Source organism: Epinephelus lanceolatus, chromosome 5 (assembly GCF_041903045.1).
Source record: "Epinephelus lanceolatus isolate andai-2023 chromosome 5, ASM4190304v1, whole genome shotgun sequence".
In the NCBI taxonomy this organism is placed as follows: domain Eukaryota; kingdom Metazoa; phylum Chordata; class Actinopteri; order Perciformes; family Serranidae; genus Epinephelus; species Epinephelus lanceolatus.
This window is the reverse complement of record NC_135738.1, coordinates 13,123,811-13,148,788: the sequence shown is the minus strand read 5'-3', so window position 1 is coordinate 13,148,788 and position 24,978 is coordinate 13,123,811. Positions and strand designations below refer to the sequence as shown.

Below are 24,978 nucleotides of genomic sequence, written 5' to 3'. Positions count from 1 at the left end.
GCTCCAGAGCATTGTAAAGTCCAAAAGTCAACATTCATTGGAAAAAAGATAAATATAATCATTTAAAAGAAATAATCAGACGTGTTTATCTGGAAGAATATTCTGCTTTAATCCATATTTGTTGGCGTTTAGCCTTCCAACACCAACATTTGCACTGCGGTCAAAATGCACTTGTATTAACAGGACGCTCCAAAGCTGCAATCTAACAGCACCATAAATTACATTTATTTGTTAAATAAAGTTGCTTTAATGAGAAAAATAAAGAATAACTCATATAATCTGACAAACCACTTTATTCTAAATGAGGATTTTGTTTGATGATATTTTTCTTTTCGGGCTATGAAGTCATAAAATATGATGACAGACGTTTGTAGCCTCATTTGAAAAACTTCAGTAGAAGCTTCAAATGTGAAAAACAGGGACATTTGGTACAGCCCATCTGCAGCTCAATCTGACAGTTAATCAATTGATTGTCAGAAAATAGTGAAAAATGGCAAACATATTTCCTAAAGCTGAAGGTGACATCTTCTAACTGATTGTTTCCCACAAAGATATTCAGTATATAATGATTTAAAAAGAGAAAAATCTTCACATTTAGGGAGCTGGAACAAACACTGTTGTAAATTTGTGTTTGATGAATGATTTGAACAATTAATTGATAATCTGAATATTTGGTATTTAATTATTCAGTCAATCGACTAATCATTTCTGCATTCCCACAGTGGTAGTTATTGAGTTATCTAAATAATAAAGACTTGAGCTTCTGTGATACTAAAAGACCTCCTGGCTGATTTACAGTCGTGCTGGGTCACATCGTCTGATAGAGGAAAGTTTCTTCCCCCGTTCCTGCAAAAATATCTGTGTAATTTCTCAGAGCAGTCAACATGTTTTAGGGATTATGTCACTTTCCAATTACCCCGCTTTTATGAGCTGCAGTTTCAAAGGTTTTCCACATTTTGCAGGGTGAGTTTCACACTTCAAAGAGAATAATTTCTGGGTCACACTTGGAGACTTGATAAATTTTGAGCATAGAATGGAAATCCTTAAACAGGTCTGTGCTTCTTGTTTGAGGCCTCGGTAATCAGGCTTTGGCTGTTTCTGTGCTGCTAAAACAAATAAGCAAAATAAAAAGCTGTGAACTGATTTTCAGTGTTTTCCTCTTTTAGACATGACGACTTGAAGGAGATGCTGGACAGCAACAAAGACTCGCTGAAGCTGGAGGCAATGAAGCGCATCGTGGCTGTGAGTATAAATGTTTACTTTGGGATTTCACTGATCAGCAGGTACGGCTGCACGTTGACTGGAAGGACAAAGGCATGGAAAGTTGTCATTTGTACAACTCAGCATGCATCACTTTTAAACAGTCCCGACCACAGTACAGACCCAGAGCTTGTTCTGTGTACCAAATTTGATTTGCATCATTTCGAGTTTGGTTGGAGTTGGAGTCACCACAATATATGTTGGCATTGTGCATTTCTGCAAACCACAGATATGTTACATTTGTGTGTTTCATGAGTATCATGAAACACACAAGACAGAAAAGACAGTTTCAAGCTTGAAGAGGGAATAGAGAGTGGGAATGACATGCAGCAGGGGGGCATGGGCTGGAATCAAGCTTGCAGCTGCTGCGGCAAGGACATTGCCTTTGTACGTTGGATGCCCACTGTACCCACTGAGCTACTGGGCGACCCACGCAGCAATTTTCTTGGTTAAAAACAACTAGACTTGCCCTGATTACAATTTTTTGGACCGATACCGATTTCCGATTTCCAGAGTGTTTGGATGGCCGATTCCGATTTCATTTTTTTCAAACCACCTTACAGCACACAAGATATTGCAATATTTTCTATCTTGCCTATATAAGAACATTTTAACCAAGATACAACCAGCTTTTCAATAATCATCTCAAACAAACAAACAAAAACAGTGACACATGTTAAGAAACATTTTCCTTTTTGCTCAAATATAACTTCAGGTACACTATTAAAATAAATAAGTAAAAAAGGCAGACATAAATAAAAACACAGATAAATAAAATAATAATTCTTGGTGTAGAGCATTTGTGGGTAATTTCTTGAATAGACAAAAAAGTAAAAATATCTCCTGTGGAAAATTCACACAGGTCTTCAGGACGCGCCCGCCAGTAAGTGCACGGTTGCGATTTTCTGCGAATGTTGGGCCGTTTTGCCGGCAAGCTGCGAGCGTTTAGACACACAGAGCCGGATTGGCAAGTTGATCCGAGGCGCCCAGTTTTCCGCCTCGTAGGGTAGACATATTGGCGCAACCTTTTAGGTTTAAACAGAACGAGGCGCCCTTCTGCCACGGGAGGGGCTGTTGAAGACTTGTGGGCATAAGGGGATGACGCCGCACGTGCGAGCCACTGGCGGTGGATAAACAGGAAACAGCTGATAGCAAGAATTAATGAGCAGCTAGCAGCAAGAGGGAAACGCAAACCTGACAGACACTGTAAAGATGAGCAGCTGGGGAGACAAGAAATTGCGCGCCCTCCTTGCCCTCGCAAATGAAGAGGCCATTAACCGTCAGATGACGGGGATGATGATAGATGGGCCAACTTACGAGAGAATCGCAGAATTGTTTACGTGACGCTGAGCTACACGTTTTGTTACTTTCTCACGCCCCCCATTGCCCCGAAAAAGGCACATTCTGTATGAACAAAAGTAGGTAGGCGGCATTTTGCCGCACTCCCCAATTTTGTTTTTATACTGCCAATGTTGAAAGAAGACTGATTGGGCTTTCCTGCAAATTTGCACAATTCCTGTTTAAAAATGGCTTTTATCTCATGCAGCAATGTCTCTGTAAAAAGCATCCACATTTGTGACACTATCCCAGCTGGAAATGCAGCAGTTTCTTGGTAAAAATTAACAATTTTTGTGACACTGTCTCAGCTAAAAATACAGTGATGTCTTGATAAAAAACAACTGCTTTGTGGCACCATTCCAGCAGGAAATGCAGCAATGTCTCTGTAAAAAGCAACCACATTTGTGGCATTATCCTGGCTAGAAAGGCGGCAGATTTCTTGGTAAAAATCAACTGTTTTTTGTGACACTACCTTGGCTGGAAACGCAGCGATGTCTTGAGAAAAAAAAAACAACTGCTTTTGTGGAACTGTCTCAGTTGGAAATGCAGCAATTTTCTTGATAGAAATCAACTGTTTTTTGTGACACTATACCAGCAAGAAACGCAGCGATTTCTCAGTGAAAAACGACTGCTAGGTGGCACTATTCTAGCTGGAAACGCAGCAGTTTCTTGGTAAAAATCATCTGTTCTTCGTGACACTATCTCAGCTGGAAATGCAGTGATGTCTTTGTAAAAAGCAACCACTTTTGTGGCAACATCCTGTCTGGAAATGCAGCAATTTCTTGGTAAAAAGTAACTGGTTTTCGTGATACTATCTCAGCTGGAAACGCAGCAGTGTCTCAATAAAAACACAACCGCTTTTCACTGCACTATCGCAGCAGGAATTGCAGGGACAGGTTGCAAAAAGCACCTGGTTTTGTGTGCCAACAGTGCCAACATTTACTTCTGGCGACTGGGCTGTGCCATCGTTCTGTACACACACTAAAACTGTATTTAAGATCCTGAGACTTAATATTCTTCAGTTATGAGACAAGGGCAGTTTTAGACGATATAACAACAGTGGTTGGAGATACAAACTGCACAGTCAGCTGTTAAATATTCATATTTCATAATCTGAAGCTCCACACCCATCTCTTCCTCCCCACAGGACTGAGAAGATAGAAAGGAAGGAAAGCATGAAAAAAAAGGAGGCTGGAATAAAAAATAAAAAGTTGCACCTTCTCTTAGAAATGATTGAAAAATGTCACCTTGTCAAATCCTCGCTGCTGATTTTCTGTTTTGCTTTCCGGTGTGTGTTTTCTCTGCAGATGATCGCCCGAGGTAAAAATGCATCAGATCTCTTCCCTGCTGTGGTGAAAAATGTGGCCTGCAAAAACATTGAGGTTTGTTATGAACTTGGCTTCATGTGTTAGTTGCTCGTTTTCTTCACTGTGTGTAGTTATATGTGGTAAAAAACGGTTTCTCTCTGCATTAAGGCTGTTTTTTGTTTAGCTTGTAATTTATGCATCAACTTATCACATTTTTAAAAGCCCTGGGGGGTTTGGCTTTATCTCACCTGAACAAAATTGCATTTTTTCTCTCCTCTTTGCTTCAGATTTATCTCAGTGGAAATAATTGAACTAATCTACATAATTTGGATGAAATCTGTTGCGTGTTTCCCCCCTACTGCTCCTCTCTACAGGTGAAGAAGCTGGTCTATGTTTACTTGGTGCGATATGCCGAGGAGCAGCAGGATCTCGCTCTGCTCTCCATTTCCACTTTTCAGCGAGGGCTGAAGGTACAGCAGCTTTCATAAGTGACGACATTTTATAACAGAAAGAAACATTTATCAAAACTTTGGGGACTGATGTTGTGATGAAATAAAGATTTACTCTATGTTTTTGGCCATGCTGGCAGCTTGGCTCCATGGATAGCCAATGCTGGTGTCACAGTCCTTCCACAATCAGACGGGGACTTGGGGCGGCAACCCTCTGGTTCCCAACCAAGTTGCTATAGACTTAAAACACCATTAAATAAAAACAAGCTATAATATACTTATACAGGTGTAGAATACAAGGATAAAGGTTACATTGCAGTGTAAGGAAAGAATAAATATTTGATTTAATAGAAGGCAGTGGCAAACAGAAAAGTCTTCATTCCTGGTCTAAAAGAGCTTAGTGTTCTAGCAGACCTGCAATTTTCTGGGAGTTTGTTCCAGATATGTGGTGCATAACATTTAACGTAGCTGAAGTACAGTTCTGTCTCTACAGACTCTTAGCAGATGACAGTATTGCTTTTGAAATATTTGCTTTTTACTTTCGCAGGATCCAAACCAGCTGATCAGAGCCAGCGCTCTGCGAGTCCTCTCCAGCATCCGAGTCACCATCATCGTCCCCATAATGATGTTGGCCATCAAAGAGGCTGCCTCTGATATGTCTCCATACGTCAGGAAGACGGCTGCTCACGCAATTCCTAAACTCTACAGGTAATTTATTCAGATCTCAGGCTCCTGAGTGTCTGTTCTGAGTGTAAAGGCAGTTAGGTAGATTTATTATTTCACTCATTAGTACTTATTAAATATGCCGTCTAGTTACAGATGAGGCTGCTTGAGTCTTTATATGAAGGATTAAAAGAAGCATAAATAATACATAAGTTAGAAATCTGAATTTTTGAGCCTGCAGCATATTAGAGTCCTGATCCTCAGTTAGAGAACCACTATGCCAAAATCAAATTTTGTTATGACTTAGTGTCACTGAAAAATGTAAGTAAAAGGTAAATCCAACACTCTGTCAGTAAAATCCATTAGTAGCGTCTTTTTTTTATGATCAAATTATTGGTGACTTTTTTTCTCCAGCATTTCATGTTCCATGCATGTGAATGATTTTATTCTCCTCTGCTCTCAGTTTGGATCCAGAACAAAAGGACCAGCTGATTGAAGTCATAGAGAAACTCCTCGCTGATAAAACCACGGTGGGTGTTTGCACCACTGATCCAGCATGTTTTCCACCACATTCATTATTTATTTATTTATTTATTTATTCTTTAACAAATGGAAATAACAGTTTGATAAAGTGAACAAATTATGAAAACCAGCATCTGTGCACAGTGACCAGATTGCATTCACTGCCTCAGTTGTTTCAAGGCTCATCATTTGTTTAACCAGTCTCCCTCTTCACCTGGCAGTTGTTGCATAAGATGTATTGTAACGTCCACAAAAAGTTTATTGTTTAACTTAAAATGTAATTTGAGAGCACATGGATCTCATTTTGTGCCTCAGTGATCCTCACAGACAACCTGTACCCTCCTGACATTTAAGAACATGATGGTAACATTACCACCTGTTGTGTGCTGCAGCTGGTGGCAGGAAGTGTTGTCATGGCTTTCGAGGAGGTGTGTCCGGAGCGCATTGACCTGATCCACAAGAACTACAGGAAGCTGTGTAACCTCCTGATCGACGTGGAGGAGTGGGGGCAGGTCGTCATCATCAACATGCTGACTCGCTACGCCAGGACCCAGTTCCTCAACCCAAACATGAATGTGAGTAAGAAACACACACAGAATCAGCACAGTCGTCCAAAAGTGTTTTTGGGGAAATATTAAAAATTAAGTATTTATTTATGCTGTAGTGATAAAACTCATGTCAGACTTCTTATTCTGCCAGTTTGATGAGTTATGTAACAACTAGTGCATTAACCAGCAATCATTTTCATTAATGATGACTCTGGTGCATTTTGGTTTCTCTTTTTGATTGATTAATAATTAAGTTCATAAAATGACAAAAAATAGTGAAAAAAAATGCTCATTTCAATTTCTTATTGCTTATTTTGTTTGACTAACAGTCCAAAAAACCCAAATATTTAAATTACATTGAAATAAACACAAAAAGCAGCGAAAACTTCCCATCTGTGAAGCTGGAACAAGTTATTTTTATGCCCTCATGCTGGTGTTAGCCTCGGCCAGAGGCATTATGTTTACAGGTTGCCCGTCCACATTGTTGTGAACGTGATAAGTCAAGAACACTTCGAGGGAATTTATTCAAATGTGGCTCATATGTCCACGTGGACTCAAGGATTTACTGATTTTGGTGGTCATAGGTTAAAGGTCAAGGCCACTATGACTCCGTCTGTCTCATTCTCATGAATGTGATATCTCCAAAACACCTTGAACGAATTTCTTTAAATTTGGCACAAACATTTAGTGTTCATCTTATTTTATGAATGCCTTGAGAAAATTTCCTCAAATTTGGCACAAACGTTCACTTGGACTGAGTAATATACTGCCTAGAATTTGGTGGACAGAGGTCAGAGAACACCTCGAGGGAATTTATTCAAATGTGGCTCATATGTCCACGTGGACTCAAGGATTTACTGATTTTGGTGGTCATAGGTCAAAGATCAAGGTCACTGTGACCTTGTCTTTCTCAGTCTCATGAACGTAGTATCTCAAGAACACCTTGAGGGAATTTCTTCAAATTTGGCACAAACATCCACTTGGACTCAAGAATGAACTGCGTATAATTTGGTGGTCAAAGGTCACTGTGACCTCACAAAACATGTTTTGGGCCATTACTCAGAAATTTGTTTGCTAATTCTGACAAAATCTCACACAAATGTCTAACAGGATATAATGATGAAGTGATGACATTTTGTATCCAAAAGGTCAAAGGTCAGCTTCACTGTGACATCATAATGTTCTGCAAAAACACTTTTCTGTCCATTATTCAGCATCATAACTCAGAAACAGAAGGGGACACATTTGGTCAGATACTGAACTGGTGATTCTAAATTTGGGTGTCCACCTTGAAACTGCTAATTGTATAGATCTGTGCTGCCATGGGGAAGGTGTGTGTGAAGCATCCATGTTTTCACAGACATGGATGTAAACTGTAAGAGAAACTTGACAGGTTCACGAAGGGCATACAACCACAGGGTGATCATTTCTAGTTTTGTTTAATTTTCCCTGCTAGTTAATCTTAAAGACGAATCCATTATCATATTTGTTAACTGTCTTTTGGTGGATTGACTAGTCAGTTAATCAATGAATTATTTCAGCATCACAACCAACTCTTAGCAAATAAAGCTTTAATACTACTTTGCACTGTGCCACTGCTCGCACAGTCATATTTACCATATCTTTTCCACTCCACTGTTTTACTACTATGTGTACCTTGTGCCATTTACAGACACACTGTGTACACTGTAGTATTTAAGTATATTTGATCACATAAAAGACCATTTGCTTTAATTGTTTAAAGGGTGGATCATCTGTTTTCTTTGCTGTGTTTTTCAAATGGAAACTCCCACTTAGCCGTAAGCAAAAAAGCAGTGACAAAGGTCACAGCGCTGATGCCCCTCCCTACCTCTCACCCTACGCACTTGCCATTTGCTGACAATGTCAGTTGAAGAGTGAGAAAAGTGTTAGCTTGGACGTGGAACATGGTGCTTATTTTAGGATAATTTTTATGGCTTTTATTAGATGGGACAAGATGAGCTTGAAAGGGGGAGAGAAAGGGGACGACTTGCAGCAAAGGGCCAGAGGTCAGAACTGAAACCACGGCCACTGCAGCAAGGATATTGCCTTTGTACATGGGGCGCCCACTCTACCAGTTGAGCTACTGGGCGCCCTGAACATGCATTTTGACGCTTAAACATAGGAACTTCGACAAGTATTTGACTTTACAGGTTTGTGTACATCAGTAACACAACTGGAAAGCTACAGAAAAAATAAATATATAAAAGCAAAGGAATTAATTGCAGGAACAGAATTAGTAGAGATTACTGTGCAACAAAAGCGTGTAGGTGCACAACTTCTATTCATGCTGTTCTGCCATTGTGACTGTGCAGAGGTACAAATTGAAACCATCCTGTCATTGTTTCTCCTCATTCACTGCTGCCAGCTTGGTGATTCTGCTTGTCTTATTTTTATCAGTTTTTCAAGCCCACCTGTCAACTTATTTTCTGGACACGACCAGCGACAAATTGAGCCATTTTTCATACCGCGATGAACATTGTTGTTTTGGTAATTTCCAATGCATGTGGTGACAAATTGGTGGAACCATTTTTCACTGCATGTTTCTCTGACGCGAGGATGTCTAATGATGCTTCTCATACAGTGCTTTTTGAAGAGCAAATTACCATCTGGTGACTTCTAGAGACTTTTTAAGCAGCCAGTAACTTCTCTCAAAGCCAGAGAGATTTTTGTTTTGCACGGTTTGTCCCTGAACACACTGTTTAATCCTCACTGTCTCAGCAGGAGTCCCTACTGGAGGAGGGAAGCGACAAGACCTTCTACGGCTCAGATGAAGATGAGGACGAGGACGAGGAGGAGAAAGAAAAGAAGGCAGAGGCGACCACCATGGCCAAGAGGAAGCCGTATGTGATGGATCCAGACCACCGGCTGCTGCTGAGGAACACCAAGCCGCTCCTGCAGAGCCGCAACGCAGCTGTAAGACCACTGCCTCTGAATAATACACACACCTTACATCAGTATAATGGCCCATTAACTCTCCTCTTGAGGCAGTTGCCATGGTAGACATCATAATTATTTCTCTCCAACGTTATCCCATGTTGAACATCAGGTCCGGTGATGTGAGCAGTCGAGGTCTTCAGATGCTCGACCTTCGCTCATGTTAACAAGCAGCTGAAGTGCCCTTGAGCACTTAATCAGATCTGACCTCTCACTCTGAAATGGGGACAATTTCCCAAAGGAAATTAATAAAGCATCGCACCACATTACTAACTGCTGTGGTCACCTTGAAAGGCCTGCTTTGTTCTGTGTTAGATGTTACAAAATTCCCTTGACACACATTATTCTGCCTTTGTTCTGCTGCAGTCGAGCTGTTTGCTTCAAGGCGGTTCAATATTAACCCTGTTCCTCTGGCAACTAATGTGTTTCCTTATCTTACATGTAGTGTAGCAGACAATCAGTGAGCTCTGTAATTGCACTTTATGCAGCTTATTGTTTTGCACCTGCTAAGTAATTAATAAACGGTTCCTTAAATGGTTCCATTTGCCCTGATGTCTTAAAGTAATTATATTCTTGTGGGCCTGTTTGAAGCTCTCATTTTGTTTATGTTATTCTCTACTCAGTACCTGGAAGTAAGAAACTCTCACTGCAGGTGCTACCTAAAGCAGCTAGGGCCAATATTATTATATTAAAGAAGTATTTCACTGCTGGAAAGATAGTCTCCTCATAAAACTAGGCCATCTGTGCAGTAGAAAGACACAAATACTTTTTGAAACTGGTGCTACATGACCAGAGAAATCAGAAAAAAAGAACTTGCTTTTGTTCAAGAGTTCAAGACGATACTGCTTGGCACCGTGAATGGAGTATGCAATTTCTGCAGTAAGGAATTTTCATACCATTGGAGAACTTCAATCCTAAAATATCACCTCAACGCAAAGCAGCTAACCCGGTTGTCAAAGCTAGCACAGCCTCTGATGCTAGTGCTAACATTCACCCTCATTAAGCCACACTCGACCAGGCGTTCAGACACAAAGTAATAGTAAGTCTACCTGTGACCAACTTACTAACTCTCTTGCAAAATGGATTGCAATGGACTGCAGTCCACTTTGGGTGGTAGAGGACAGGGGGACAATTGTGTCCAAAATCCAGCAGCTTTACTACGACACATCTGCCAAAATTCATTTGAATTGAATTTTTAAAAATACTTTCACAGTAAAAAAAAATGATGTACCCGATTAATTTAGATTAATTAATCACAGAGCATGTAATAGTAGAACAAGTTTTTACATGAAACTGCTCATAACAAGTTCTGAAGATTATCTTGAGTAACCGGGTCATGATTTTTGTAAAGAGACATTGCTGCTGAATTTTTCAAATTATTTTTTGGCTCTTTGAGCACCACAAGCTGAGAGCCATCTAGTTCCATTATACTGGAGAGAAGGCAGACATCTCCATGGCTGACATGTCCGACACTCAGCTACTCACACTAAAACAATCTAGACTGATAAATAGCACTACAGGTAAGAGGGAAAATATATATTATTGATTTTGGGGTGAACTGTCTCTTTAAAAGCCCTAAAAAACACAACCCCTACTCTTGAATGCTTGAATGAGTCAGTGCCAAAAGAAATTTGGACCTTAGAGGCCAAAACATTGGCAGAATAAATCCATCACATTTTACATCTGCACTGCAACATACTGTATGGCGATGTAAGGCAGTGATGGTAATGGACTGCCATTTTGAAAATGACTGAATTCTCAATGGAGAACAAAGTTGAACACCCAGACAGATGATATAATACATGCAACTGTGTACTGTATTTTATATCGTGAGATTGGTGAAGATTTAACCCCCCATTTGTTTCCTCTGCATGTTCCAGGTGGTGATGGCTGTGGCCCAGCTGTATTTCCATCTTGCCCCTAAAGCAGAAGTTGGGGTGATCGCCAAGGCCCTGGTCCGTCTCCTAAGGAGCCACAGGTGAGTTAAAGTGTCTGTAATTTGAAATAAATCATCTGCTGTGATTGCTGTACCATAGATGTTGGCAGAAAATATTTTTGGAACGGTAGTCAGACCAGCAGGAGCCGTCTCACAGTGTTATTGTGGCTGAAAATGGAGCTAAGGTTGAAAATGACAGCTGCCTTTATGAGTCTCAGTCGAAAAGGAAAAAACAAAACAAAAAATACACAGCTGACTGTGATAAGAGGAAACTGTGAACTGAGCAAACTGGAAAACAGTGCGAGAACAAAACAAAAATGACAAGTGAGGGTAGTAAAATAAATCTGTGTAGCCCTGAAGCAGGAAGTGAAATTAAACAGGGAGCTCGGCGAGTCTGAGGTAAACATGAAGGCATAAACCATAAGGAGTGATGACGGCACATAGCCGGCCTCTCGCCTGTAAGTCCTGCAAACTGTCAGCTTCTTATTGAACGAGTGCTCTTGTGGCTCTGCGTGCGCTGTAATGGGATCATCACTCAGTAGCGGCCAAACAGCAGCATTGCTCTGTGGGGGATTTATCAGAAACACGTTGCACCGTATGATAAGTTTCATTAGACTTTATTATCTGTATGGAGTCTCAGCTCTAATTACAACACCGGTTCACTACCTTTAAGAATGATGCCTAGATGTTCAACAGGAAGGTTAGTGGGGGTATTCAATGCATTTTATTGGACTTGTTTGTGTAGCAAACCACCTGTAAACCTATCCAAATGAACATGTGCATAAATGCAGATGTCCTGCAGTTTGCATGGAGATCAAAAGTTTGCTTTTTTAAATTCAGTGTCTGTATTTAAAAAAACAACAAAAAAACAACTATTACTTTTATTGAATTTTAATCTGAGAAATAAAACAAATTAAGATTCAGAATACTTATTGATTTGGGGTTTCTTTGTGTGTGGTACTGCCAGTGATTGTGGCTTTGTAGCCACATGTTTAACTGTGACTGACACTTCTGTATTCTTTTCTGCCAAGTAGGAGATATGATAGCTGGGAGTAACTTCACATATGTCAGACTAAGAATTACAGCTGAAAGGTTAAGATGAGAGGTAATTGTGAGGCTGCTGCTGCCTCACACAAGTTGAGCTACAACAACTAGTTAGCTTGTTTTTGCATCTATCTGGCAGCAGCATCTCTAATTCGTCGCTTAGCTAATATCATTTCCAATAAGTAACTCAGACAGGCTACATGTCAGCAAATCCAACAAACTCTGTTAATTTTGACAGCTATTTTAGATTTAGACGAAAATGCCTATTAGTTTCAGTCACATTTTAGTCATTTTTATTCTTAATAGTTTTAGTCTAGTTTTAGTCAACAAAAAAATTCATAACATTTTAGTAACTTTTTTTTAATCTTTAAACTAATCCAGTGAGGTTAATTCATGTATTAGAAATTAGAATCAAGGTCACAGCTTGTATAAAAATTTCATTAAGACACATTTTTTCTACAACTATAAAAAATTTCTGCACACTTACAAACTGTCATTTCTCCATCAGTGTTTGACAGGTTTAAGGGCTGATTTACGAACACACACATACTGCTCGTCATTTGAAAAGCTCAACATCTCCATTTATGCTCTCAAAAACTTTGACACCACAAATAACTAATCTGAGACAATTAGGATTTGTCCCCAGGTTCATTGTAAACTCTGACTGATTGATCTCACTGTTAAAAAGCAGAAAAATAACTTAATTAAAGCCTGAATTCTTTCTTAATTGGCAACATGACCGACTAAAAACTAAACTCCACCTCTGTCAGAGAAAATTAATCTGAGTTCAGAGTGTTTACTTAGAGCACAGCTACACTCACAGATAGCTGAGCCTCCTACCTGCCTGTCAAACAGTATCAAACCATAAACCTTACAGAGACAGTCCAGACTGAGGGGAGTCCTGCGGGGATCAGCTATGAAATCCAGCAGCTGGTGGCTGTTTGCTCCGCTGCCATTCAATGGCTAACAGGTGGAGCTAGCTGCTAACAGCTACCTAACAAACTCCACAAATCCATTCAGCAGCTCCACCATCCACAGCCAGACACACACAGCTGATTATTTACTGCTGAATTACAGCTCACAACTCGCACTGATGGCTGATGCTGCTCTGTTGTGAGTGTTTTTGCTGGCTAGCTAAACATCCTGGCGCAGACTATTTACTGGAGTTTACCAGCCTGTCACTCATGCGACATTTGAAGATTATTACAAGCACAGCTGTTCACAGCTTTCGGTGTCTGATAATCCACCACTAGCATTTTCGTCACGTCTCGTCAAAGAAAATAAAACAGATTTTGTCTTAGTTTTTGTTATTGAAATCTATTTTTAGCTCGTCATCGTCTCATTTTCATCATGGAAAAAAGGTTGTTGACAAAAAAATTTCATCAAAGAAATTAACACTGAACAAACTGCCAATTTAGTGCAACATATTGGTATCTTTTGTTAGCCAGTTGAAAAATTTGATGTATTATTAACAAGACAGTGAGAGTTGTAGTGCCCAGATATGTTAGTGAGCTGATGACATCTTAAGTATTTGTCTTTAAATGAAGCTTTCTCAATTCTTTATATTCAAAGAAATATTACCACTGTGGTTAAAAGCTGTGGACCTCCAATATGGCTGCAGTGTCTTAGGATAAGTAGGCAGGGAAGGACAGGAGAGAAAAGGGGACTGACATTTTATTAAATACATCTGTTTCTATCCTGCTCATTTTCCTACATTGATCTCTCCTGTTTCTGTCTCCAGTGAGGTCCAGTATGTCGTACTTCAGAACGTGGCAACAATGACGATTAAGAGAAGGGTGAGCTTCACCTGTTGGTACCTTCTGGTTGTTTCTGTGTGGATAATGAAATTATAAAATTCAGTGATTTTTTTTTCTTCCTGTTCTTTGTGTTTCACAGGGAATGTTTGAACCGTACCTGAAGAGTTTCTACATCCGCTCCACAGACCCGACCCAGATAAAAGTCCTCAAGGTTCTTTTCTTTCCTATTCTATTTTATTGCTTTAGTCAGAATTATGCTGCTATCTGTTTTCTCTGTAATCCTCATGCTGGATCAATGGAAGACTTTTAAGGCCCAAATGCACTGAGGGTGATAATTGACGTGCTTCATTTGATGCTCCTATGGTGCACAGCAGGCATAAAATATCAACACCTCTGAACCAGCAGTATAACAAGTTTGGAGTAGAGGCGTCAAAGCAGTTTGAGCATCTTAAAGCCCTTTGGGTGCGTGTTTTGCTGTTGAAAACAAAAGGTGTACTTCAAAACACATGTGTTAGATGCTTTCAGTGCATTTGGGCCTTGAGGCATGATACTTTAATATACAGCATATCTGCAGCCAGCATCTTTTGCCTGTCCACAATCATCTTAAAGGGACAGTGCACCCAAAAATGAAAATTCAGCCATTATCTACTCACCCATATGCCGAGGGAGGCTCAGGTGAAGTTTTAGAGTCCTCACATACCTTGCGGAGATCCCAGGGGAGAGGGGGTAGCAACACAACTCCACCTAATGGAGGCTGACAGCGCCCCAGATTCAAACGTCCAAAACCACATAATTGAAACCACAAAATATCTCCATACTGCTCGTCTGTAGTGATCCAAGTGTCCTGAAGCCCCGACATAAAAAGTTGTTTGGAAAAACGTCATTTGAACACTGTTTTTAGCCACACTCATGAACGCGGTGCCCATGTCTCACGGTCACGGCATATGGGTGAGTAGATAATGGCTGAATTTTCATTTTTGGGTGCACTATCCCTTTAAACCCACTTACGCTGAGTTAACGAATCAACTCCTATGAATTGGAGTGAAACAGTTTCTAAGATGAGAACATGAATGTGAAAAAAGTACAATTTTACCAGTGAAATCACAGTCTTTGGTGCAGGTTCCAGTAAAATCTTGTTAAAGGAAAAAGCTACACAGTAATTACAGTAAACATTGTTTGTATTTCACTTTTAAAATGTGTTTGCAGTGTTCAAAAAGGTTTTTTTCTGTGTATCGCAGCTGGAGGTTCTCACCAATCTGGCCAATGAGACGAACATTTCCACCATCCTCAGAGAGTTTCAGGTACGGTGAAACGCTCTGTGAAGAGAGAATTTTCTCTTTAATCCGGATTCATCATCTTCTTTTCTGTAATATTGTACTGAGTGAACACGTATTTCTGGCAGACGTACATTAAAAGCATGGATAAAGACTTTGTGGCCGCCACGATCCAAGCCATCGGCCGCTGTGCTACTAATATCGGCGAGGTGAGGGACACGTGTCTGAACGGCCTGGTGCAGCTGCTGTCCAACCGAGACGGTGAGTCTGTTTATGTGACACTTGAGACACATATAAAGAGTAGAATGAATAAATTGTTGTGGCAGACAGTATCGGAAATCAGGTCAATATGATAATTTAATCAAGCTTTTTCATTTGCGTTTGTAAATTATGAAATATACTTTACCTCAGTGGAAAAGAAGCAGCAGAAGATACATTTTAGACAACCTGTTACCTTAAGTGAGTAAGGGAATGAATTTAAATTTTAATACCTCATTCTAGGATGATGATAAGGGAAAACATATTGAGTGTTCATTCATGACTTATGACTCCTCCTCCTGTTGCACAGAGCTGGTTGTAGCTGAGTCTGTGGTGGTTATTAAGAAGCTGCTGCAGATGCAACCAGAGAAGCACAGTGACATCATAAAGCACATGGCGAAACTAACAGACAACATCCAGGTGAGCGTCTCATTTACAAACTGAAACCAGAAGCTTTAGGGGGTGATCACACAGAAATTAGATGCAAGAGACGCGGACGCTTCAAAGACGCTTGAAACACTAGAAGCGCTTATTCAATGCGTGCTAGCTACTGAAAAAAGTTGAAAATATTTTGACTTTTCAGCATCTACGCTCATTTTTAGACGAGCGTCTAAAAAGAAGCATCTAAAAAGACGCCAGAAAAATGCCTGTCTAAAAAGACGCTTGAACAGCGGTCAGACGCGCCGTATCATAGGAAAACAATGGTTTTACTGGCGTCGCCTTTCTAGCGTTTCATCTCGGTGTGATCGCTCCCTTAATGTCAGAGTTTTACCTTTTGGATTTTAATTTTACATTTAAAAGCTCCTGGGTTGTGGTATTAAAACAAGCTTGCCAAATGGGGGTTTATCCTGACAAAACCCAAACACAATCATTTGATTTGATTGTAATTGTTCTCAGGTGCCGATGGCGCGGGCCAGCATCCTGTGGCTGATTGGAGAATATTGTGAGCATGTACCGAAGATTGCCCCAGATGTCCTGAGGAAGATGGCCAAGTCGTTCACCTGTGAAGAGGACATTGTCAAGCTACAAATCATCAATTTGGCCGCCAAGCTTTATCTCACCAACTCTAAACAGGTATGAATGGTGTTTTCTGTGATTAGAGCGTAAAACTTTAACTTGTCAACAGTGTGTGCAGTGCCACCAAGCTTCAGTGTCAAAACATCACTGAAGCAAAAAGATGTTAGTTTTTGAATTTGTGGTGAGAACGTGTTCCGACCTGTATCTGAACCAACTGCAGTCACATGACACGTTGTTTGGGTTAAACATGAGCATGTTACAGTCCTGGAGGATTATTAATGTGCACCTCCTCCTGTACTGCCTTAATATGCACATTCAGCACATCCAATGCATCAAAACATTGTTTTCTAGTTGGAGCCGCGCCTCGTTTTCAAACTGTATGGTTTGTCTAAAATGAACAATGACAGCAATATAGTCCACGATGAGCAGCGCTAAAATCAACCTGTGTAGTTGTCCCTCCATTGTGACATTAGAAAGTGTCACATTTATCTTGCAAGTGTACTCTTCTTCAATGTTTGGTTTACTTCCTGGATTTTTCCCACATGGAAATTCTGACCAATCAAGAGCAGCTTTCTCACACAAGGCATTTGATCTGGTTGTAAATGCTGCCGTGAGAACATGAACCAACTCTAGGCAATTATAGAACTTATTAACAAAATGAGTCCCTGATTCAGACCAAAGTAAGACAACTCTAGGTCTGAAAGCAGCCTAAAAGTAAAATGTTTACATCTGAATTTTAGTGACGTAAAAGTATAATGTAGCATAAAATTGAATTAGTCGAATTAGGTACCTCAAAATTGTACTTCAGTACAGTGCTTGAGTAAATGTACTTTCCACCACTGCCGCTTACTACTTGTAGATACATAGTAAGCATCTTACAACTCTCTAATTTGTCCTAGTAACGTTCTCTCTTCCCTCTCCAAAAAACAGTTTAATAACAACAGTAATAAAATTATCAAGCCAAGAAACACAAGTTTTATTTCAGTTTTCATTTTAATTCATAGTTTCACACATAAATCTATTTCAATTTCTGTTTCATGCAGTTGGAAAGTGACGTTGGCAGCACTACAGTGAAACCAGACTGATGGTTCAGCACCACAGAAAGAAGAGATTCTGTGTTGCCAAATTCATGAGAGTCTGTTGCTGAGACGGAGATGTGTCTCAAACTAAATTAATTTTTTCCTGATTTGTCTTTCTGAAAAATGCAGTTTTAGTGTCAGAATGTTTGGAAGATATGTGGCTTGTGAAAACTGTGTCCAGTATTTACTTCTGTGACTATACCGCAGAGAATTGGTCATAATACTTACTCACGTTCACTTGTCTTATTAGAATGAAAAGACTCAGGGCCACAACTAGTCTCCTAAAGGGGCGGGGCAGTGGTGAAACCCACGTGACACAGATGCAGGAAATTAATCTAAAGTGCGCTGTCTCAGTTGATCAATGGTCCCTGACACTGCTAACTACCCAGAACACCATAGCAACCACCTAGCAACCCTTTAATTCACTCTAGCAACTACCTAGCAACATCCAAAAATCTTGAGAGACGACAGCAACCACCTAGTGACACTATCAACCACTTACCTGATGCAGTGTTTTGATATAATTGTTTATATGATCCTCATCTTACATATCCTTTATATTCCGTCTTCTCACAGACCAAACTGTTGACGCAGTACGTTCTCAATTTGGCCAAGTATGACCAGAACTATGACATCCGTGATCGGGCACGCTTCATCCGCCAGCTCATCGTGCCCACTGAGAAGAGTGGAGCTCTCAGCAAGTACGCTAAGAAACTGTTCCTCGCCCTCAAGCCTGCACCAGTGCTCGAGTCTCCATTTAAAGGTATGGAAGCTGTTTACATAAAGCTTTGAGAGAGTGGAAAGCTAACACAGTCCCAAATTGTTAAGATAACCAAGAACACTGAAACAAAGATTACTCAGATATGTGCTCTGATCAGCGAGGAGGGTTTTTATCTGGTTCTTGATCTTTTATTTTAGATTTTCTTGACATTTCTATTAAGAAATTGACAACTTTTGTAATATCCTTTAGGACTTACATTTGGGGCTCGTATCTCTTAATGAAATTCAAGTTTAAGAGTCTCTACTAACCATTAAAACTAGATTAAGTATTCATGTAATAACAAGTTATATCATCGCCAGCACTGGTCTAGTGTAGAGGTTTTCAAACTGTACTGGGACAGAGTGCATATAGCCAAGTGGTTACATGTCATATACCCGTTATACATTTTGGGTGGGGCAACACAATGGTTTGAGTTGAAGGTGTGAGAAAGAATAGTATCAGTAACATTGTTAACACTGTGCTACATTACAGAGAAATACAAAACCATACTAATGAACCTTCATTAATATAGGCCTATATTTTATCTACAAGTGCACGTCACACACTGAGCGAGCCGCCTGTTAATGATGCTGTGGGCTAATGGGCATGTAGCTACTTCTATGTTTCAGATGATATGTCATGTTTGTAGTCGACCAATGAAGATGAGTTTACATATCACCTTGGGTTCGTCCTTCACCTTCTCAAAATGATCCCACACTTTGGATTTCCTGCTCGACATGTTATTAACTAGCCTGTGGAATAACCGCAGCTAACTTAGTGACTCCATGGCCACATTGTACTTACTGGTTGCATCTTTGGTGTAGAAACATAAATGCCTTATTGGCCGCTGGGCTGTACGTCTCTACAAATATTAACCAATGAAAATAAACCAAATCCATGCTTTACAAATTTGAAATTTTACAAGTCATCCTGGATTTTTTTTTTCTTGTGCTTCTGCAGATCGAGACCACTTCCAGTTGGGTTCATTGTCCCACTTGCTGAATGCCAAGGCTGGCGGCTACCAGGAGTTGCCTGACTGGCCTGAAGCCGCCCCAGACCCCTCCGTGCGCAACGTGGAGGTGAAGGATTCTGTGCGTGCAGTGGGAACAGTAATATACAGAGACACAGGGGCCTCCTGGGGTCCCCAAAAAGTGGAGGGGAGTGAGGGTTGCTCCCGCCCCAGAGCAGTGCCTCAGAGGGGCTGGACTGAGTCACCAGAGCTTCACATCCAATATAACATTAACTCCAATATAACACTGATTCCTCTGTCACTAGCCATCTCTCATTCACTTACAGCTCATTAACAGCTCATCTGTAACATGCGTCTTTTTTGGCCTCCATCTGTGTCCAAATGGATGCTGCTTAACAACTCCCTACCTCCATGGAGGAGAATGAGTCACACAGGAGAAAAGAGGATTATAGCTTCTATTTAAAAACTTCTGATTCACTATGAAAACACAACTCCTCGCCCTCTCTGCTGCACTTGCTTCTGTTCGGCAGCAGCATACTCGCCCCGTCTGGGTGATTTCTCACCGATGTTTGAGCCAATAGCACATGTGATATAGAAGGGAGCCGATTTGGGAGCTACAACCAAATTTGTCCCTACAAATCAGTGTCAACAGCAGTAAACCACCTCCTGCTGTCTGTGCTAGAGGGCGACCTGAGGGGGGATATTAAGACACCTAATATTTCTGCACAGATGCAGCTCATACTTCATATTATGCATCAATTTTGGCCTAATTATTCCCCAAATTCTTTAGTAGGAACACAGGTTATACTCATCAGGACTGAACAAACTCTTATTTGATATCAGTGTGTTTGCGGAGCATCATCCCAACTCACCACAGTCCCTCCTCTTCTTCTCCATCCCATTCACTCCATGTGCCATCGGGTCATAACCAACAATGTGATTTAAACTGAAGACATGAAATCAAAACTTGAGCATGTCACTTCTTGCTCAAAATCAAGGCTCATATAACTTGATTTTAAATTTCAGGAGTGACCTCAAGGCTTGATTTTGTCGTCATATTCGTGAATTATTCTGATTATAGTGACGTTTTTTTCTCCTTCGCAGCTCAGTGTTCCATACTCAGTGTTAAATTGTCATTTAGTTGTGATGCAGAGTTCAAGATGAGGCCACAGGTGCATCGAGGTTTATTTTGATCTGACTGGTGGAGCATAAGGGACCATACAGGAAGTTCAGTATGTTTTAGCTACATAAGTTGCATTACTGTTGACCGTTTTCCAAAATATTTAATTCACTTCTAAACTGATTCCCGACCTTCCAGGCAGATATTATGTCCTGAAACATGCTTGAGATAGCTGATCCATCACAGTGAACAATTACGACTTTACATAATGTGATAACGCAGCTGTGAGCAGGCACTGTTTTGAGAAGCTCCGACATCTGATTGATTTTCCGACAACATGCCTCATAACTGCACCTTGGTTTGAAATGCCATACCCCAGTTTTACCTCTCTTATTGTGGTCTGGCAGGGATCAAATCACATCAGCCTCTGACGTCAATTTAAGGTCCTGCAGATGATGACTGATGCCTCACACGTCAACATGAACCCTCTCTGCACCTAACTAGGGAATCTCATACCTCTCTCTCTTTCCACCAGTTTCCAGAAGAACTGTCACAATCAAGGATGTTTCATCAACAGGGTTGGGCAAGTTACTCTGAAAATGTAATATATTACATCTTACTTTCATTTGAAAGTAATCAGTTACTTTACAATTTTACTCTCTTTTTAGAGTAAGACGTTACTGTCACCAAAAATGACCTCAGAAGAGCTAATGTTCATTTTAAATGGATGAGGGTCATGCTGTTTCACAGCAGATAATCACAGCACAGAAGCTTTTATTACAGTTCATTTCAGATCCAGTGCTGCAGGTCTGACCCATTCATGCATTCACATACAGTGGTTACCACTGTGTATTAATATCCCTGCTTAAATTAGTAATAGCGTGATGATATAGAACAATTAAATATCCTTGGACACATGGAGGTTCACAGAGGATCACAGTCTGATAATTATGAGATATGGATAAATATTTGTGGGCATATGATATGAAACACAACAAACAAATATTGAGGTCAGCACAACGAACAGAATGGCGTGCGATTAGGTCACTGTGACGCGCGCAAATTAATACTACCGGAGCTGGAGGACCCACCTGCTGGTTCCCAGTGTGCCAATCAGCTACAACAGCACAGGAGAGAGAGTTATGCAAAGAACAGGACTGTGTGCTGGTGCTGCTCTGCAGTTGTAAGAGATATGAATAGAAACACATCCAACATATACTAACATCACCCAGATGTGCCGATCATTGGGATGAGGAAAAAAATACAAACTGAAGGCCAGCTACTTATCCCCACTGCTTTCTAGCAGCCTTACAATGCGAAGGCAGAATGGGATATGTTTCTAGACGTAGCAGGTGTACTAATGGAAACACACTGAACATGATAATGCAGTATGACATCACCCAGATGTGCCGATCACTATCACCCTTCTATAATGTAGTCTGTTATGACATGACAACACAGTAGAAGTGGAGCGGTTTGGACCAGTGTGGATAAATGAAAAATTAAAACATTAAACAGTACATTTCGGATGGTAACGCAGTACGTTATCCTGTTGGTAATGCGTGACATTACTTTGTCACTGCTAAAACATATTATATTGCTGTAAGGAGTTACTTTTGTATTGCATTACCACCAAAATTGGTCGTCAGCGGAGGGCACTGCACAGTTGAAGTGAACATTAGTAGCAAAATGGGGCATTGCATTGATAACCTGTTAGCTGTTAGGACATTATATTTTTTTAACCAAAAAACAAGCATGGACTATTAGTGACACACCCACTATTGTCGCCACGGTTTGCTCTTCTTCAAACCAGTTTATTTTTGGTCGAAATACTTTGAGCGGTTCAAAATTAATTACAGGAACCAGAGGAGAACAGAAAGGATATCACTATGGTAAAAATGTGGTAGCTGTTCATTCACTAGTAAAGACCACGCCAAAACAATATGTCGTTTAAAGGTTTAATAGTAACTCAGGAGGTGTTAGTTGTTGACTGGTGAATGGATGTAAGTGGGGAGTGAAGGTAGAAGAGGCATGTCTTCTGTTACTTTGATCTGGGAGGATGTACTGGAGATCGGGCAGAGGGAGACTCAGTGTGGGGGTACTGTCTCAGGCGATTCTCCCACCCGAGTTGATCACAGGATGAAGGAATGTTGGTAGGGATGAGGTAGGGAGGATGATGGATGAAGGAAAAGGGAGGGTGGGTCGAGAAATCTGAGACAAACAGAGCAGGATGGGTTGACCAGGTATAAGTAGCCTTGGCAGATCATCAGAGATGTGGTTGAGGCGTTGCCCTGCTCCCGAACCTTAACAAATCAACTTCATTTAAAAATCCTCTGAATTACCAACCTAAATTAAATGATTATAGTCATTGCAATTCCAAAATTATGTTTCAGTTAATCATTCTGACATTTAGTTTGAATAGATATTGGATTTGGGTGTTTGGAGAGGCATTGATTTATGTCTTTGCTGTAATAGGTCCTCCAGGTCAGGATCAATCGATTCTCGCGGGTGTGTTTCAGACTTTAATCTTGTTTCTAAAATCAACATTTAGTCTGGATTAAAGACCAACATAGGTTTCTGCTGCAGCCCCTTAAAATATTGTTGGAAATCCTATTGATTGCACCATAAAGGAGAGTTTTCAGAGTAGTCCCTGCTGCAGTTACCATGTGATAATAGTGTGATTTGTTTATTGTGACGAATCAGTCCATCTACCACAGACCTGTGGGTTTGTTTACCACAGGGAGTGCTCTTGCAGTTGCCAGGGGATACAGATTTTAATTTGGTCAAATGTCCCACCATCAGCTGAACCACCTGCTGCAGAGAACCTTGAAGTCGTTAAAAGAGACGGATACATTGTTGGAGTGCTGATAGCAGGAATACAAAGGTGACCAAAAAGGAAGAAAAAAAAGACGTTGACAATCCAAGGACTGCGCATCTAGTGTGACGAAATAATTCTACAACATTCACTTTTTGTATAATTCATAGGGTTAAATAACATTCAATAGAGTAAAATACATTCAGAATAACACATTAAACATGATGGGTGGTGTCTACAAAGGGATATTTGAACTCTGAGCACATCTCAAATCTGTAGGTTGTTTTTCAAAGTGTGTTAAAAAGAATGAAAAGCAATGTACGACTTGAAAAACCTAAAAAGTAAGCTTTAGAAAATGGTCAACAGTGATGTGTGATGGTCGTGATTTGTACTTAAAGAATAAATAAGCAAAGAACTCCAGTATGGTCCTTGAAGTAGCAGCTCAGGTGCTCAGAAACGTCACTGGGTCGTTATCAGACTGAGCGTCCTGTCACATCCACTCATGTAAAAGCGGTGAGGGTGAGTGGATCCTCTGAAGCTCTGACCTCTCTGACAGGCTCTCTGCACATTATGCATCTCCACAGACAGAGGAAGTCATAACCACCAGCGAGGGGCGGATCGGCTTGCTAGGAGACTGGAGAGAGGTGCCTCCTCGGTTTGGGAGTGCGGTGGTGTTTGTCTTGATGACTGCTGTCTCTTTCCTCTCATAGTCTCTCTCTGGTTGTCAGAACGCAGCGACTGACGATAGTCAAGCTGACAAGATAAGATTAATAAGATTTTACCCCTCACTGCATCACGGCAGATTAACAGAGAGACAGCTGAGCCGTCTTTCTCCCAAGTGGAAAGAGATAAACCAGAGGATACACAAATAATAATTTATTCTCTTTAGAACTTCAAACTGTAGAGTTGATGATACATCATAAAGACTTATTTAAGTAGTAAATGAATCCAGTCAAAAGAATCAGTAAGATGAGCTTGACAGTAGTTGGAAGTCTCAACTTAAGGTCCACTTACTTGCCTCTCTGAGGGCTTTCGATGATATCCCATGGTCTTCATCAGCAGATGAAATTTGCTCAGTTGTCAATGAACTATAATTGTTTAAACTCAGCATTATGTTATTAATAATTCTTCCAGTATTCTGAGCACTTTTAGAACTTTTCTTCTATGTTTGCTCAAAAGTTGAGATTGACATTTAAAAACTGCATTCAATGTCCACTTACTCACTTATTTACACTTAACTTTGAAGCAATCTTTCACCCACAAAATGATGATGTGTATATCAATGAATCGACCCGTGTTACGTTAGAAAACTGTTTTTCTCATGTCTTTCCACAGTAAACAAAGAACCCAAAAACGGAAAGAAAATTCTTGATGCATGAAGTAAATGGTGTCCACGTGTAAAAACAGCAAAACTATATCAAAACGTACGTTTACAAACTCGCACACAACTCATGTAAATCTTATTTATCCAGTTGTGTAAACCCTGTTTCCACCACTTTCAGTATGGTACCGTTGGAACCAACAGTAACCCTTCAGACATGGTACCTAGACCCTAGCATTTCCACTGCAAACAGTCTTCTTAAATGTGGGCGGGGTTGTTGTCACTCACTGCTCCGTCCAGCACTCACTGTATTTCCTCATCACCAGTGACATAAAGGGAAGTCTGCACCTCGTTTATCGTCCACAGAACGAGGCTGCACGCCAACCATTCAGAACAAAATGGAATAGGCTGCAGTGAGAGTCTCTCTCCATGGGATATTTGAAAATAGCGTTTTTTGTGTTTAGTCCTTCTCAGGCAAGCTCAGGGATTTAGTGTTGCCGGACGCACAGGAAGAAGCTCCGCAACGCTTTTTTTATTCTCTAAGAGAGGATTCGAGTATATGCAGTTCACATAATTTATTCATAA

At 40.5% G+C, this 24,978-nt stretch overlaps 1 protein-coding gene across 6 annotated transcripts in view; it reads left to right on the top strand.

The window, feature by feature from the left end:
* Positions 1-24,978, top strand: part of ap3b2 (adaptor related protein complex 3 subunit beta 2) — a 68,066-nt gene that overhangs the window by 24,747 nt on the left and 18,341 nt on the right. For 4 of the 6 annotated variants that reach the window (XM_033635659.2, XM_033635661.2, XM_033635656.2 and 1 more), the window contains exons 2-17: positions 1,167-1,242; positions 3,906-3,980; positions 4,280-4,375; positions 4,902-5,062; positions 5,481-5,547; positions 5,932-6,114; positions 8,830-9,021; positions 10,923-11,020; positions 13,764-13,818; positions 13,919-13,990; positions 15,018-15,080; positions 15,182-15,314; positions 15,622-15,731; positions 16,209-16,385; positions 17,984-18,170; positions 19,128-19,246. In XM_033635659.2, the coding sequence (XP_033491550.2) occupies positions 1,167-1,242; positions 3,906-3,980; positions 4,280-4,375; positions 4,902-5,062; positions 5,481-5,547; positions 5,932-6,114; positions 8,830-9,021; positions 10,923-11,020; positions 13,764-13,818; positions 13,919-13,990; positions 15,018-15,080; positions 15,182-15,314; positions 15,622-15,731; positions 16,209-16,385; positions 17,984-18,170; positions 19,128-19,246 (1,864 nt within the window). Of the gene's footprint in view, positions 1-1,166; positions 1,243-3,905; positions 3,981-4,279; positions 4,376-4,901; positions 5,063-5,480; positions 5,548-5,931; positions 6,115-8,829; positions 9,022-10,922; positions 11,021-13,763; positions 13,819-13,918; positions 13,991-15,017; positions 15,081-15,181; positions 15,315-15,621; positions 15,732-16,208; positions 16,386-17,983; positions 18,171-19,127; positions 19,259-24,978 lie in introns of all 6 variants that reach the window. The other 2 variants (XM_033635660.2, XM_033635657.2) reach the window with 1 other exon arrangement.